General features: G+C 41.1%; 1 protein-coding gene across 1 annotated transcript in view; it reads right to left on the bottom strand.

The window, feature by feature from the left end:
- The window catches only part of prop1 (PROP paired-like homeobox 1), a 106,689-nt gene extending 94,873 nt beyond the window's left edge, over positions 1-11,816 (bottom strand). Inside the window, exon 1 of the mRNA XM_073050153.1 lies at positions 11,778-11,816. Coding sequence (XP_072906254.1) covers positions 11,778-11,792 — 15 coding nt within the window. The 5' untranslated portion in view covers positions 11,793-11,816. The remainder of the gene's footprint in view (positions 1-11,777) is intronic.
- Positions 11,817-13,274: the final 1,458 nt, after the last annotated feature.

Genomic DNA, 13,274 nt, shown 5'->3' with positions numbered 1-13,274 from the left:
TTAAAAACTGTTTGCATTGGAGAGGAGAGAATATTAATTTTGCTTGAATTTTTCATCATTCTTCAGATGTCATACTTGATAGTATAAAAATTACAGGAGGAAAGGTAATATTTTGTCATTTTTTTTCTTTCCCAGAGGTGCAACTTGTGAACAAATGTCTGCCTTGAAATTTCACTCAGCAGCTGCACTTACCCTTGCAATGATTTCAGAATATGTCAACTTATGGCAATCTTACTATCAGTCTTAAAAGACTGGGTAGCATTAAGCACATTGCATATTTTTCTAATTAACAGACTTTAAAGCAAGCCCACCTTTGGTCTCTCAATTGGATAGTAAAATAAAACCTATAGCAGGGGAGTCTGGTGGCTGATCATAATAATAATAAACATATTATTCTGTAATTATCATATTGTTGTTGCAAAGTGGCTGTCATTATTTCTAACATTAAAGTAATTGACTGTAAAGCACTTCAGAACACTATGAAGTTGTGCAAGGAATTATGTCAATGTTTTTGTAATGACATAATGCTACTGTTGTTAGAAACCAGTCATGAGACTTTTACAATGAATAATGTCACAGAAAACAGACTTGTACTGTATAAAATTTCTAGTATGTGTTTTCTGTGACATAAAAGCACAAATCAAAAGAGCACATCAGTTTTAATATAATGTGATTGACACCTTGATTCACCCGCCAGTTACTCAACACCCCTCCAGTCTCTACAACAGCTGATGGCTGATGGTAACTTACACAAATCCCAAAGTTTGTCACTTGTTGCTTGGGAGCTTGTCCGTTTCTGCTTATTCTTGTCATACTGAGTAAATAAATTGCCAGATAATCTTCACATGGACTTTTATCCTGAAGAGAAATAACCTAGCAAACATTTGAATGAAACAGAAATCAGGCTGGTTATAACTAATGTAATTAGTACAGATGAGTTGTTTTAGAGCCATGTCAAATCTGAACGTGCTTTTAGCACACAAATAAGTCAAATTGGTATTAAATTTGAATGTACTGCTTGGTGCAAGGATTGTGTTACCCAGCTGTCTTGGGAGGAATCTCACAGCTGTCACAATCCAGCCGAATAAACAAAGAATTACACAAAATAAATCAGATATGGAGTTCTGTTTTAGGATAGTAGTTCAACATTTCATAGTCAAATAAGTAAACATTAAAGAGGCTTACAATGTACTTATGTTAAGGTGCCACTTGCATAGAAGAAACTTCTATGTGCAATGATCTACTTCTGTTATTCTTGTTACTTATTACAATGACTTTACTGAGCACAAATTCCGTTTTCGATGTGAGAAAGAGGTAGATATTTTTATATCGCTCTTATTTAGATGTAATTACCATGAGTTGGATTCCTTACAAGTAATTAGTTGGAAAATAAAAGTTACAAGTCACAAACATGGCTTGAATCTTTGACTCCTCCACCAACTCTCTAAGCTTCCCTCTAGGACTTCCATATTTAAGGGCAGAAATATTGTTCCTTTCAGAAGCCCCTGGATCATTAGGGCAGCAGAAGAGGGATTGTGACATCAAGGAGGCCCAGGGCTGAAGTCAATGGGCATCAAGAGAAAACCACTCCAATATTCAGAGTCATACCTTTCACAAAAGAGAATAATTATGGAATGTGGACATCATCCCAGCACTGGGAGAGTACTGCAAGAATTCTTCAGAACAGTGTCTCAGGCCCAATGTTCGTAATCTGCTTTATCAATGACTTACTTTCCATCATAAGGTCAGAAATTGGGACATTTCCTGACTGCATGCAACAAGGAATAGATAACATTCGATCAAAGGTTGATAAGAAGCAAATAATATCTACATTACTACAGTGTTAGACGAGTCATCTGCAACAAGAGAGAGTTTTACTACCTGTCCTTGGCATTCAATGTTTTCACCATCACCCGCTACCACAACAGCCATGTGCTTGGGCCACTATTGACTAGATACTCAACTGATCAACCACAACTGTGTGGCTACAGCTGCAGGTAAGGAGCCATGTATCCTGCTGCAAATGACTTGACACCGAAAGCCCTCCCACCATCTGCAAGCTACAAGTCATGGTTGTGATGAAAAATCCTGTACTTGTGTGGATGACTGCAGCTCTAACAATCTCAGGGAGCTCAATACCATCTAGGACACCAGAGCTCATTGACTGGTACCCTAACCAGCACACAGAATATCATTTCCTCCACCACTGATGCACAGTGGTAGAACTGTTTATCATCTACAAAGTTTACTGTCCTTAGCTACTCTGACAGTGCGTCCCAATCCCACAAGGTCTATCACCACGGACCAGGGCAACACATGTAGGGATACATTGCTTTCAGCAGATTCCCCTCCGGATCACATCAAAAATCTATCACCATTCCTTCATTGTCACTAGGTGTAAATTGTGGAACATCTGACCCAGGAACACTACATGAGAGTAAATTCAGTAAAAACACCACAGTGGTTCAAGGGAGCAGATCACAAGCGCCTTCCCAGCGGAACTAAGGGCTGGGCAGTAAATACTGGCCTTACAAGCAATGCAATGATTAATGAAAATGTATATATATGGATGGGTGTCACTAAGGAAGAAGCTACTAACTTACCACAGCAGCCTTTGAAATGTTCTGGGGAGTGATATTGATTTTCAGCAGTGAGCAAAGTGAAGTGTGGCAGGAACCTGAATTTCTTTTTTGTGCGTGGAGCCAGAAGAAACACTTCAGACTTACAAAAAATAACGAAGATCTTCCTCTTTTGACTTCTTTAGAAGGGAAATATATAGGTTATTTGCCTTCTATTAAAAAAGTTATGCACCATTGATTAATAAGCAAACAACTTCTCCTCCAGTTTGCCTGCCAAGTGAAACACTGCTCAGCATGCATGTTTCATACTCCACCCAGTTATATCACAAAATCACAATCAGGGCCCCACGTACAATCACGGACTTGAATAGTTCAAGACATTAAATCAAGCGCACATTCAAGCTGTTCGACTTTTCTGAAAATGCATAATCCTTGTTCAACGTGGGTGCAGGAATCTGTACATTTCTTCACCACTCTAGAGGTGTTTGTATAATCTCCAATCAACTAGGAGATAACACCCTGCGGTGATCCAAACCTCAACTGATAGTTAATGAAAGTAATCTATTCATTATTGGTAGCTTTGGCAAGAGACGATTAATACAGCCAGGATGAAAGTTGGAGAGGTCAGAGTGTGAATGGAATGAAGAGAAACTGGAATTCAGGGTCAACTTTGGGAACCCAGTCTCTCTCCGCCTCTTATACTGTTCCAATGAACCTAAAGCAGGTTTAAAGGGCAACTTCTCATCTTCTGATAGGACAGGTTTTGGCCCTCAAGATTCAGTTTTGAATTTAGCTAGTCTTTCTAGAACACATGATGAAAAGTGATCAGACGCTAACAACAGACATTGAATGAGACCAAAGTCCATCCGTGGCCTTCTTTGCATCCAGGATGAAGCCCAATTCAAACTGGACAAGTACCACCTTATATACTGCCTGGCTAGTCTACAAAAGCATGAGTTTGCCAACACTGGAATCTGGAGTAACAAACACTCAGCGAGTTGAGCAGCATCTGCGTGGGGAAAAAATTATTTATGTTTTGGGCAAAACCTTGCATCAGGGCTGAGTCATAGAGAAGTACAGCACAGAAATGAGCCTTTCAACCCAACTAGTCCATGTCGAAAACATTTAAGCTGCCTACTTCCATCAACCGGCACCTGGACCATAGCCCTCCAAACCCCTGCCATCCATGTACCGATCCAAACTTCTCTTAAACATTGAAATCAAGCTCACATGCACCAGTTGTGCTGGCAGCTCATTCCACACTCTCACGACCCTCTGAGCGAAGTTTCCCCTTATGTTCTCCTTAAACTTCTCACCTTTCACCCTTAACCTCTGACCTCTGTTTATAGTCCCACCCAACCATGCCTGCTTGCATTTACCTTATCTATACCCCTCATAATTTTGTATACTTCTATCAAATCTCCTCTCAATCTTCTATGTTCCAAGGAATAAAATCCTAACCTATTCAGTCTTTCTTTATAACTCAGGTCCTCCAAACCAGGCAACATCCTTATAAATTTTCTCTGTACTTTTTCAACCTTTTTTACATCTTTTCTGTAGGTATGTGACCAAAACTGTGCACAATACCTCAAATTAGGCCTCACTAATGTCTTAAGCAACTTCAACATAGCATCCCATCTCCTGTACTCTATACTTTGATTTATAAAGGCCAACGTGCCAAAATCTTTCCTTTACAACTCTATCTACCTGTGATATCACTTTCAATGAATTATGGTCCCATGTTTCCAGATCCCTGTGTTCTACCACCCTCCTCAGTACCTTATTGTTTTCTGTGTAAGATCTACCCTGATTTATTTTACCAGAGTGCAAAACCTCACATTTGTCCACATGAAATTCTATTTGCCATTTTTCAGCCAATTTTTCCGGCTGATGCACATCTATCTGCAAGACGTGCTAGCCTTTCTCACTGTCCACTACCCCTCCAACCTTGGTGTCATCTGCAAATAGTTGATTACATTATCATCCGGTTCATTGATATACTGTAGATAACAAAGAACAAAGGACCCAGCATCAATCCCTGAACACACCACTAGTCACAGGACTCCAGTCAGAGAGGCAACCCTCTAATACCACTCTCTTGCTTCTCCTACAAAGCCAATGTCTAATCCAATTTACTAGCTCATCTTGAATGCTGAGCGACTGAACCTTCCTGATCAGCCTCCTATTTGGGCCTTTGTCAAGTACCTTACTAAGGTCCATTTAGACAACATCCACTGCCTTGCCTTCATCCACTTTCCTGGGAACTTCTTCAAAAAACTCTATATGATTGGTTAGGCATGATCTACCACACACGAAACCATGCTGACTGTTCTTATTCAGTCCATGCCTATCCAAATACTTATATATCTGGTCCCTTAGAATACCTTCCAATAATTTTCCCACAACTGATGCCAGATTCACCGGCCTATACTTTCCTTATATTTATGTTTAGAACCTTTTTTAAACAGTGGAACAACATTGGCTATCCTCCCATCCTCTGGTACCTCTCCTGTCACTAAGTATCTCTGCAAGGGCCCCAGCAACTTCTGCACTTGCCTCCTGTAGAGTCCAACAGAACACCTTGTCAGGCCCTGGGAATTTATGCACCCTGATTTGCCTCAGGGTAACCAACACTGCAATCCTCTGCAATCTGTACAGGATCTATGAAGTTGATGCTGATTTGCCTCTCTTCAATATCCATCCCCTGAATAAATACAGATGCAAATAATGTATTTAAGATCCCTCCCCCCACTTCATTTGGCTCCACGCACTGATTACCATTCAGGTCTTTCAGAGGACCAATTTTGTCTCTTGCAGTCCTTTGACTTTTAACATATCTGTAGAATCCCTTGGGATTCTCCTCCACTTTGTCTGCTAGAGCAGCTTTATACCTTCTCTTAGCCTTCTTGATTTCTTTCTTGTGTTCTTTTACATTTCTTATAGTCCATAACCTCCTCATTTGTTCCCACTTGCCTACACCTGCACCTCCTTTTTTCCCTCTAAATCAGGGCCTCAATATCTCTTGAAAACCAGGGTTCCCTACACTTGTTATCTTTACCTTTTATTCTGACAGGCGCATATAAGCTTTGTACTGTCAAAATATCGCTTTTAAAGGCCTCCCATTTACCAAGTACAACTGCCAGATAACAGCCTGTCCCAATCTGCACTTGCCAAATCATTTCTAATGCCATCAAAATTGGCCTTTCTCCAATTTAGAATCTCAACCCAGGAACCAGACCTATCATTTTTTCAAATTTAATTTGAAACTAACAGCATTGTGGTCACTGGATGCAAAGTGTTCCCCTTGAGAAACTTCGGTCACCTGCCCAGCTTCATTCCGTCATCGCCAATCCAGTATCGCATGCTCTCTCTGTGGGTCTTTTACATACTGATGAAGGAAGCTTTCAGGAACATATTTAACAAACTGGTCCTTTTACAGTATGAGATTCCTGGCCAATATGTGGCAAGTTAAAATCATCTACTAAACAACCTTACATTTCTTGCAACAGTGTGTGATCTCTTTACAAATTTGTTCCTCTAAATCCCTCAGACTGTTGAGTGGTCGGTAATATAGTCCCATTAACATGGTCTTACCTTTCTTATTTCTCAGTTCCACCCATACTGCCTCACTATTTGAGTTCTCCATTCTGGCCTGATAGAGCACTGCTGTGACATTTTCCCTGACCAGTAACGCCACCTCTCCTCTTTTAATCCCTTCCACTCCGTCACGTCTGAAACATTGGAACCTCGGAAGATTGTGCTGCTGGTTATGCCCCTCCTCCAAGCAGTTCTCATTAATGGCTACAAGGTCATAATTCCAGGTGTCGATCCATGGCCTGAGCTCATACTCAGCTCAGGACTCTAGTCGCACCATGCTCAACCTTTTGATTTCTGACTTTGTCTGAGATCTTACCGACATCTGCCTCCACAACCTCTTCACTAACTGTTCTGGCACTCTGGTTCCCATCCCCTGCAACTCTAGTTTAAACCCCACTGTGCAGTATTCACAAACCTTACTGTATCACTTCCCCTCTAGTTCAGGTGCAAACTGTATCTTTTGTACAGGTCTCTGCTTCCCTGGAAGAAAGCCAATGATCCAAAAATTATATGCCCTCCCTCCTACACCAACTCCTTAGCCACATATTAGATTGTATAATCTTCCTAGCTCTGACATAATTAGCACATGGCACAGGTGTGTGGGTTGTCTGTCATTACTGACAATGACGTAACCTGTGTGGGAAGAATTTTATAGTGAAAAGGCCATTGCACTCAGGCAACTCCACTCTCTCGGCTCAAAAATCTTGGTCCAATGGTACAAAACATGGTCACGACTGGAGACTTCCTCGGTTGCAGTGGATAGCCATGACACCTTCTGTGCCTTGTCTTGCTCTTCGCCCTCCACAAAGGATTGCAGCACCACCTTCCTGGTCTTTAGAACTTGTAGTTGATCTCATCCGCCCAGTCTGCTGGAATTGAACATCGCATGTTGGGGTAGGCCTATCCCTGTCTCACTGGAGTTGGATGTTCTTGGCTGCCCTAACCTGGTTTAGCCTGCCTGTCGAAGTGGTGTGCCAGGGTGTGGTCACTGTCACATACAAACAAGTTACTTGGAGCCACAAGTGAGAGCTAGATGGTAGGTGGGGACCAAAGGTGGATGAGCTGCCCCTGGGCAGAGCATGACAAGCCTGCCACCAAAGGTGCTACCCTCCCTGGACACCCCAAACACCCACAAAGGCTTAGGTAGCAGTCCTGAGATCACAACTTTGGAGGTCCTTTAACTTAGTACCTAACTTCCTATGCAGAACCTCATCATTCATTCTACCCATGTCATTGGTACCTATGTAGACCATGACCTCTAGCCCTTCACTCTCCCGCTCAAGATTGCTGAGGACTCCATTCTAGATGTCCCGGACCCTGGCAATGCACCATCCAGGAATCTCATTCTTGCCCATAGAACCTCCTGTCTATCCCCCAAATTAACATATCGCCTGTCACCACAGTACACCTCTTTTTCCCCTTCCCTTCTGAGTCACAGAGGCAGACTCAGTGCCAGAGACCCTACTGCTGTGACTTTCCTCTATTAGGTCATCTCTCCCCAACAGTATCCAAAGTGGTATACCTGTTATTGAGGGGGATGGCCACAAGGGTACTCTGCACTGGCTCCTTAATCCCTTTCTCCTTCCTGACTGCCATCCAGTTTCCTGTGCCCTGCACTTTGGGTATACGTAGCTATCTCTATATGTGCTATCTATCACGTGCTCAGCCTCCTGAATGATCTGGAGTTCATCCAGTTCCAGCTTCAGCTTCTTAATGCGGATTGTTAGAAGCTGCAACTTGATGCACTTCTCACAGTTGCAGCCGTCAGGGATACTGGAGGTCTTCCTGCCTTCCCACATCCCGCAATCAACTATCCTGCCTGGCATCTCTACTGTCCTTACTGAGTTGTTACAAAGAAGGGAAGATAAAAACTTTACCTAGAGCTTTTCTTTTTTAGCTTTCTCTGACTGAAGCCTCTCTTCACTGAAGCCTCAAGATCACCACTCTAACTCTATCTACTCAGACAATGGCCACAGAACTTGCCCATGCTTTCCTTTAATTTCTTCTCGCTAATCAATTCAAATGCGGATTGATTGTTGATCAATTACGTTGCCATGATCCGCTGCTGCCTGTTTTTACTCAGTCAGTGCATCTGAGTGAAATCCCCTCCTCTCAAACTTCTGATGTGCGGATTGGTTGTTGCTCAGAGCTCTGGTGTGGAAATGGAGAAGAGGCCTGCATGGAGAGGAAAAGGGGAGAGACAAAAAAGGGCAATTGGTAGAGTGAGGTGAGGTGTAAGATGACAGGCAAATAGTGCTAGGTAGGAGACAGAAGCAGGAGTCGAGTTGGGAAAGTGTGGCTGCTGAATTATTACTGGATGGCATGTGCTGGAGAAAGATGAGCTGGAACACAAAGCACTGTTGCAGCTGGATACAGGTACGTAAAAGGAAGTGAGAATGGGAAGCGTTTGAGCAGAAGGGAAAGGTTGGAACCAGATATAGGGTAGTGGGGAGGGGGACATGTTTGGGTAGCCTCCGACCTGACAGCATGAACATCAATTTCTCAAACTTCCAGTAATGCCTCCAATCACCCGCCTTCACCATTTTCCATCCGCTTGTTCCTCTCTCATGTTATCTCTTTGCCCGCCCATCGCCTCCCTCTGGTGCTCCTCCCCCTTTCTTCTTTCTTCCATGGCCTTCTGTCTCTTTCACCAATCAACTTCCTTACTCTTTACTTCATCCCTCCCCCTGCAAGTTTCACATATTCCTTGGCATTTCTCTCTCCTTTCCCCACACCTTTTAAATCTACTCCTCAGCTTTTTTTTCTCCAGTCCTGCCAAAGGATTTCGGCCCGAAACGTCGACTGTAGTCTTTTCTATAGATGCTGCCTGGCCTGCTGAGTTCCTCCAGCATTTTGCATGTGTTGCTGGGATGTGCATGAAGGGGATGGATGGAGCCAGGAGTGGGAAAAGGACAAAGATGGCTGAAGGGGGCAGAGTGAAGAGAGAGAAAGAGAGAGAGATTTTGCAGGGGACCCTTCACTGTTGAAATACATCCCCACCAATAAAGGCACAAGAAATAAGTATGTACAGGCTACAACCCAGCTCAGTTCAGCTCCCTTCCCTAACTGCTGGGCAATTTAAGCTGAATGTTAGATATTAATTCAGATCTCTGCATTTCTGCCATTTGGTGACTAATAACCATAGGCAGCATTACATAACACAATGTAATTGCTCTTGGTGATCTTTTTGGATAACTATTGACAGAATCATTTTATGATGGCTCTGTTCGATGGCAAAAGAATGGTGCATGAAGTAAATCAAAATTCAGGAGAAGAGAATTTTGAAAATGAAGTATTATTTTTAAGTCAAAGCTTGTCGCTTCCAAATATCTTCTTTGGAAAATGCACTTAAGCCATTACTCCATGTTACTGAAAACTCTGGTACATTAGTACACTACCAATGAGAACATGCTTTCAGCAGAGCATCTTGAATTCTACTGGAGACTGTATATTTTTCCCTGAATAAGAAACAAATTAGCATAGTGCTCATTGTTGACAGCACAGGACAGTACAACTTTTCATTTTTTAAAAGTAAACGTTAAGTGAGGTGTTCTCTGGTGAATTCAGAAGAACGCTGGAAAGACGGTAAGAGAGTTTTTGCTTGGACAGGAGCTAAGAAAGGGCCCTTTGGTGCCTGTGGATGATGTAAAGTGCCGTCTTTCAGTTCAAATTTTCAATGTAGTTACAGTAAAAATTGTTTTTCCCTTAGTTAATATGCAAACCTTGAACACTGCCTTTATAGAAAAAAATGTTAATAACTCCATAGCCGTAATTGAGCAATATAATATGGCCCAGATAACTGATGTAGTTGTCTACATGGCATGCATATAAATTACGTCCAACTTGTACAGTTCTCAGATAAGAAGTGATTTGTATATTTGGCACATCCACACCATGCAATTAGATTTGCATTTTTTAATATAGGAATCATTGTAGAAAAGGCACCTAAGATTTCAATGACAAGATTTAAATATAAATATGAAGAAAATATTAAGCGCTTCAAATTTTTTTAATAACTTGTTGAAGGGAACTGTTTAGATATTTCTTTCTATGTGCCTGTGAAAGGCGGACAGTAATTTATCTTTGGCGAATTATTAAATGGAAACTTTCTTGTTGCAGTTGACCTGTGAGTAGTTGCAGCTTTGTATTGAGCTTTGAGCATGAATCTGGCAGCTTTCCTTCCCACTTTCATAGCAAAGCTGTGAAATCCAGCTGTTTACTTTTACTATGGTGGTCACAGGTTGAAATTTACTCTGCTTCAGGTGTCAAGTAAAACTAAAGGAAAGTTTCTTGTAACCATTCACTCCAAAAATGTATTCATAAATCAAAACCAAAAGATTATAATAATGAATGTACTCTAATGCTATTTTAGAGATCCAGACAAATGGCATCTTAAACAATAAATTCAAACATACCAATACGTGAATTAGGATAGGCTACTCTGCCCATTGAATTAACTCTCAAGAATGCAGGTACAGCATCTTTAAGTGGACAAAGGTACATCACCATTGCCGTAAGAAAGGGAAGAGGGGAGTATTCCAAGCTAGACTGAAACACAGGGAAATGAAACTTCCTCTACCTAGCATCTTGTTAGCAAATGTATGGTTGCTGAAGAACAAGATTGAGGACCTAAGGCAAGAATGCTGTATTGGAGGGAAATGAGAAATTGCTGCGTTCAGTGTTTCATGGAGACATGGCTTGTTCTGGACGCGTTGGTTAAACTGGTAAGACTTGAGGGCTGCACAGCTGATATGGAGAAGGAAAAAGGTGGGAGTCTGTGTTTCATGATGAACTCTTTGTGGTGCTTGGACACTGAGGTCCTGTAGCTCTCTTGTTCTCCTGACATGGAACGTCTAACAATTATGTGCCAACCAATCCAATATCTCCTCTATATTCCTGACCAGAGTTTACATGCTGCCATTAGCAAATGAGAAACAGCCTCTCCCAATGCTTTTCAAATCATTGTTGGCGACTTCATTCAGGGTCGTTCGAAGAAATCACTGCCTAATTATCATTAACATATAACCTGCAGCACCAAAGTCCCAACACACTCAACCACTGCTATACTATCATTAGGAATGCTTACTCTTCAATGTCTGGGCCACACTTCGGGAAATCTGATCACCTGGCTATGCTCCTTCTACCTGCATACAACCAGAGGCTGAAGGGCAACCCGTACTTCTCGGTTCTTGTATGTGAAGAAACATTCTCAATGTCCTCACCCTGCCAAGACCACTCAAGATCTCAGCCAAAAAAAAGTATCAGTTCTTTTAGTGTTTCTTCAATTTCCACGAATTCTTGGTTAAAGTAGATAATAAATTCGGTGCTTCTGAGATCAGAAGGAACAGTGTCTGCACTTTTTCTGGAATCTCCTTTTGCATTAATAACTGTGGTAGTTGTCAAATGAAGATAATGAGAAACAATGATTCAAATTTAGAACAAAGATATCTAAGTTGCATTAAAGCAACAACTGGTCTTTGGAAGCAGTTACTTTTATTATCTTGAAAGAGCATTTCTAAATTATCAACCTCTTAAGAAAATTTCATCTTCCATAAGTCATTTTAGCATTCAGATGATTGATGATTCATTATTCTCTCTCACCTGGTGCCACTGCATCTTCTGAGTCTCCTCCCCTTCCAATCTTTGTCTGAAACCTCCACTTTCTTGAGAATCTGGATCTCGCATCTCTAGTACCTATGTAAAGGTCCCATTAACTGAAGTCATTAGAGATGAGATGAGATGAGAAAGGATCATCTGTGCTATTGAAAAATGAAATTTTATACAAATCAGATGACAATAGAGTGGTAGTGTTCATCTTTATCATTTTTATTATTTTTGCATCCAGGAATGTTTCAACTGTATTTGTGTCCCTCTGGGGGTTGATTTGATGGGAAAACTGTACTCTCTGGTGTGTCTCTCAATGACAATGAAATTACTTTTTAAGTTACATTTCATACTAGGACGTGCCAGTATATTTGGAATAGAGTAATATCAATTTTGTCACCTTGGCTTTGATCCTTCCTCCAGGCCAGAAGCATATACAGTTAGTTAACTCAGAGAAGACTGCAAGCCTGGTCTCAGAGAGACTGCTAACCACTACAGAATCAAAGTCAGGGGAACTTTGTATGCAGCAGAAACAGAAGCTATCTCACACTAACAATACAAACCAGAAGCAGAAGTAGGCCATTTGGATCCTTGTACCTGCTCCATCAGTTATTAATATCATGGCTGACCACTGGCCTTAGCCCTACTTTCTTTCACTAATTCCATGATTTCCTTTCCTATCTAAAAATCTGCCATCCTCGAAATAATGTTGAAATACAATAGATCAATCTGGGAGAAAAACACAACAGGCAGATACCTTTTTGCATAGATCTTAATATTATGAAAACACTTGCAGAAGTTGGTTATTTATTGCCCAAACCAACCTGAAACACACATTATGAAATTAACAAAAGATAGTCAGATATAGATTTGAACCAACCTGCAGAGTAAGTTGCTACTGTTCTAATAACTGACTAAATTTCTTTTCAGAGAATAGAACTAACATAGTGAGGTAGAAATTGATATACTTTGCCCTCTGATCTTGAGTGTGGGAGCGCTTATCAATTTACTGGTGAGATGGTCTACATCCAACATGTTCAGGTATTGGTTCCAACTTCTAGGTCCATTGGACTAATACTCTTAGGCACTTGATCAGTAGTGGCAGCATCATGCAGCTATCTCCTTAGCTCAGGTTCAATGACTAATTTACATTAGTCATCAGAATTCTCTGATTAGGTTCCTACAGAACAATATCTGGACCCAAGTTACAAATTTTCCACACCATTGAGTTATAATAGGTTTAATGAAACATGAGAACATTGTTTTTTGCAAATTCTCCCTGAAGTAAACATTAAAGACCTGGTAAAGTCAATTACCTTTCCCAAGAAAATGCATATCAGCCAAAAAACATTTCGCAAAGATCTTAATATTCTGGAAACTCTTACACTACGGCATAGATTTTGTTTTGTGTAATGTACAACTGGAACAATTAGCAGGACAATCAGGCCAGAAATAAAAAAAGCCTCCACTGGATAAATTTCAACTTTCAAACTT

This window comes from Hemitrygon akajei, chromosome 7 (genome assembly GCF_048418815.1).
Source record: "Hemitrygon akajei chromosome 7, sHemAka1.3, whole genome shotgun sequence".
NCBI classification, from domain to species: Eukaryota; Metazoa; Chordata; class Chondrichthyes; order Myliobatiformes; family Dasyatidae; genus Hemitrygon; species Hemitrygon akajei.
Note: the sequence above shows the minus strand (reverse complement) of the source record. Positions and strands in the feature narration are given on the sequence as shown.